This window comes from Camellia sinensis, chromosome 11 (assembly GCF_055761805.1).
Source record: "Camellia sinensis isolate YWXY chromosome 11, ASM5576180v1, whole genome shotgun sequence".
In the NCBI taxonomy this organism is placed as follows: Eukaryota; Viridiplantae; Streptophyta; class Magnoliopsida; order Ericales; family Theaceae; genus Camellia; species Camellia sinensis.
In genome coordinates this window covers 156,530,180-156,533,847 of record NC_138971.1, presented here as the reverse complement: position 1 = coordinate 156,533,847, position 3,668 = coordinate 156,530,180, and the positions used below count along the sequence as shown (strand labels likewise).

The following is a 3,668-nucleotide window of genomic DNA, read 5'->3' as shown; positions in this document are numbered from 1 at the left end:
AGGGTAAAACAGTAATTAAAAAAAATATTGAAAGAACTTGCATCCTTATTGCTCCCAAAGTCCAATAGCGCGTTGTTCCAAAAAAAAAAAAAAAAAAAAAAAAAAAAAAAAAAAAGAAAAAAAGAAAAAAGAAAAAAAAGAAGCGCGTCTTCATTGATTAAGAACAATCACACCAATAAAGAACAACCACAGAAACGTAGCCTATACAAAATACAGTAATGCTAGGTATCATGAAAAATCTTTCATGTAAATAGTCATAAAAGATTTGTGACCTTTGGATTACACTTACAATAAAATACTATACACTAATTAAGGTAATCTAAATATCACAAATTTTTCATAATCATTTTTTTGACAAAATTTTTATGATCTCTAACATTTCTCTACAAAATAATGTGGTTAATGAATATTTCGAAATAAAAGCAATTCCTATCTTTGAAATCTTCAAAGTCTTTGCCGCGGGATTGACTAATAAATACTACTCCTATAATATTTAGCCAAATTGAGTAAAAACACTACAAAATAAACCTCATGTTGTAACATAACTTGCTTGCAGTCAGAGCACCATCTTCAATGGCTTCTTCTCCTATCCCTAACCTCTTCCTCCTCCTCCTGTCTCTTTTGCCTTTTCTACCTATTTTGTCTGCTTCCAACATAACTCTGAGCTCATCACTGTCAGCCAATGGTGACAACTCTTCATGGATTTCACCTTCTGGGGATTTTGCTTTCGGATTCTACCAACCCGACAACACAAACACCTTCTTGCTTGCAATATGGTATGCCAACATACCCGAGAAAACCATCGTCTGGCACGCAAACACAACTAATCCAGTGCAAGCAGGTTCAAAGGTTGAGCTTACCGCCAGTGGCCTCACACTAAATGATCCCAATGGCCAAACAATATGGACGTCACAACCTAACGGCACTGTATCATATGGTACGATGCTCGACACGGGTAACTTTGTGCTTTCAGATACTAATTCTAATTATGTATGGGCAAGTTTTAGTTATCCTACAGACACCATCTTGCCAACCCAAATTTTGCCACTAGGTGGCATGTTGTATTCTAAGTTTTCTGAAACCAACTACTCAAAAGGAAGGTTTGAGCTCCATTTCACTAATGGAGGAAATCTTGAGCTCAATCTTGTTGCTTGGCCAAGCGAATTGATTTACACGCCGCCCTATTACAGTAGTGGAACGGCTAATCTCAATTCTTCTGAATCTGGGTTTCAACTGGTTTTCAATCAATCAGCAGATATTTACATTGTGAAAGGGAATGGAGGGGTTGTCCAACTCTCATCATGGCAGAACATCGTTCAAATCTCAAACAGCTACTATCGCGCAACGTTGGATTTTGATGGTGTTTTCAGGGAATATGTTTATGCGAAGACTTCTGTCAGTGACCAGAGCTGGTCAATTGTTCGTCGCATCCCTGACAATATATGTATGGCACTGATAAACCAGCAAGTAGGCAGCGGTGCCTGTGGGTTCAATAGCTACTGCACAACAAACGATGGCACTCCTAGTTGTCAATGCCCACCCGGGTATTCATTCATGGATCCGAACAACAATTTTGGGGGCTGCAAACCAAATTTCCCTCAAGGTTGCGGAGTAGATGACGGAACGAAAAAACCAGAAGACGTGTATGACTTGGTCGAGATTCAAGGCGTGAATTGGCCATTTGGCGATTATGAGAGTTTGGGACCTTATAATCAAACTCAGTGTGAACAGGCTTGTTTGAACGATTGTTTGTGTGATGTTGCCATATTTGGCGGTACAATATGTTGGAAAAAGAAACTACCGCTATTTAATGGGAGAATGGAAGCTGGACTAGCTATTATCAAAGTAAGGAAAGGCAGTGTTCCGCCTTCGGGAAGTTCTAGTTTTCCAATTTCCAACTCAAAGAAAGACAAGCAAATTCTCTTGTGGAGCTCCGGGTTTGTCAACGTTCTATTACTAGTCGTAATTCCCCTAATGTTTTTCTCAATTCGATGGAAAAGATCAAGAAAGGCCGAACATGATTCAAGTGTTCCCGAAACAAATTTGCATCTCTTCACTTTCGAAGAGCTCAAGGAAGCGACAGAAGGGTTCAAGGATGAATTAGGGAGCGGTTCTTTCGGGATTGTTTACAAAGGTGTATTGAAAGTTGGTTCAAAGAAACAAGTTGCGGTCAAGAAGTTGGACAAGACAACACAAGAAGGAGAGAGGGAATTCAAAGCCGAAGTGAGTGCAATTGGGAAAACCCATCACAAGAATCTGGTCCAACTGTTCGGATATTGTCAAGAGGGGCCTCACAGGCTTCTAGTGTACGAGTTCATGAGCAATGGAAGTTTAGCAAATTTCCTCTTCGGCCTTCCAAGACCTGATTGGTATCAAAGGACTCAGATGGCTCTAGGGATTGCAAGAGGACTAGTTTACTTGCATGAAGACTGTAATGCCCCGATCATCCACTGCGATATAAAGCCTGAAAACATACTAATTGACCAAAATTTCACAGCACGAATTTCTGACTTTGGATTGGCAAAATCATTATTGCTCAACCAAACTCGAACTCATACTGGGATAAGGGGAACTCGAGGATACGTGGCTCCAGAATGGTTCAAGAACGTACCTGTGACGGTTAAAGTGGATGTCTACAGTTTCGGTGTCATGTTGCTTGAGATCATTTGTTGTAGAAAGAGTGTGGCAAAGGAGTTTGGGGAAGAAGAAAAAGCAATACTCACAGATTGGGCTTATGACTGCTATATGAATGGGAGACTTGACATTTTGGTGGACAATGATCAGGCTGCCATCGAAGATAAGGTGACCCTGGGCCGGTGGATCTTGACAGCATTCTGGTGTATACAAGAGGATCCTTCAAAAAGGCCTACAATGAAGATGGTAACACAAATGTTAGAGGGATATGTTGATGTCCCAATTCCCACTAGCACTTCTTTCAGCTATTCATCATCATGAAACATGAAGATAGGCCGATCTAGATAAGTCTCTTTTTTTAATTTTCTTTTTGTTGTTTTAGTTGATAATATGTGAAAATATTGTTCCAAGAATAATTGTAAGGGATGATATGTTTTACTTTCAGTAAACCTAATATCAGAATAAGAACTGGCAGTGGCATCATTAAATAATTAATTCAACTCCAATTCATGAGGAAAACCTTTTAGAAGAACAACAATGTTATGTATTAAGAAAAGTGTCCATACTTCAAAATGGATAGATCATATTCATTTAGAATATAACTCATACGACACCAAGTCTAAATCTAAACTATGAGTTTTGGGTACATAATTTTTTGTTAAAAGCATTACATGCCCAATTTTTTTTTTCTAGATTTAGTATTTTATGTCTGAAACAGCTAGCCCATAGATATTAAGGGATTATTTGGCAATGGCTTTTTTAGTTGGGTTTTTGACTTTTTTGACATTTTTAGCCTGAGAGTTTTTTGTTTGTGTAGTTTTCTTGTTTGGCTTTTTCGACTTATTGGCTTTGGAATGGTAAATTTTATTTTGTCTTTTTGTGATTTTTTGACTTTTTTTTATCTTTTTGTAATTTTTTAGCCCCAAGAGGGGAACCAAACAAGCACTAAGAAAATGCTAATGGCCACAAGAAGACTGTACATATACATTGGCGTACAAGCTTGTCATGTGATAACCTGTTACCGTGCAGGACTT

The 3,668-nt window shown here is 38.4% G+C and overlaps 1 protein-coding gene across 1 annotated transcript; it reads left to right on the top strand.

The window, feature by feature from the left end:
• Positions 1-389: 389 nt before the first annotated feature.
• On the top strand, positions 390-3,129 carry LOC114312020 (G-type lectin S-receptor-like serine/threonine-protein kinase LECRK2). Its single transcript, XM_028258183.2, has one exon. The coding sequence runs from the start codon at positions 574-576 to the stop codon at positions 2,953-2,955; it is 2,382 nt and encodes a 793-aa protein (XP_028113984.2). The 5' UTR covers positions 390-573; the 3' UTR covers positions 2,956-3,129.
• Positions 3,130-3,668: the final 539 nt, after the last annotated feature.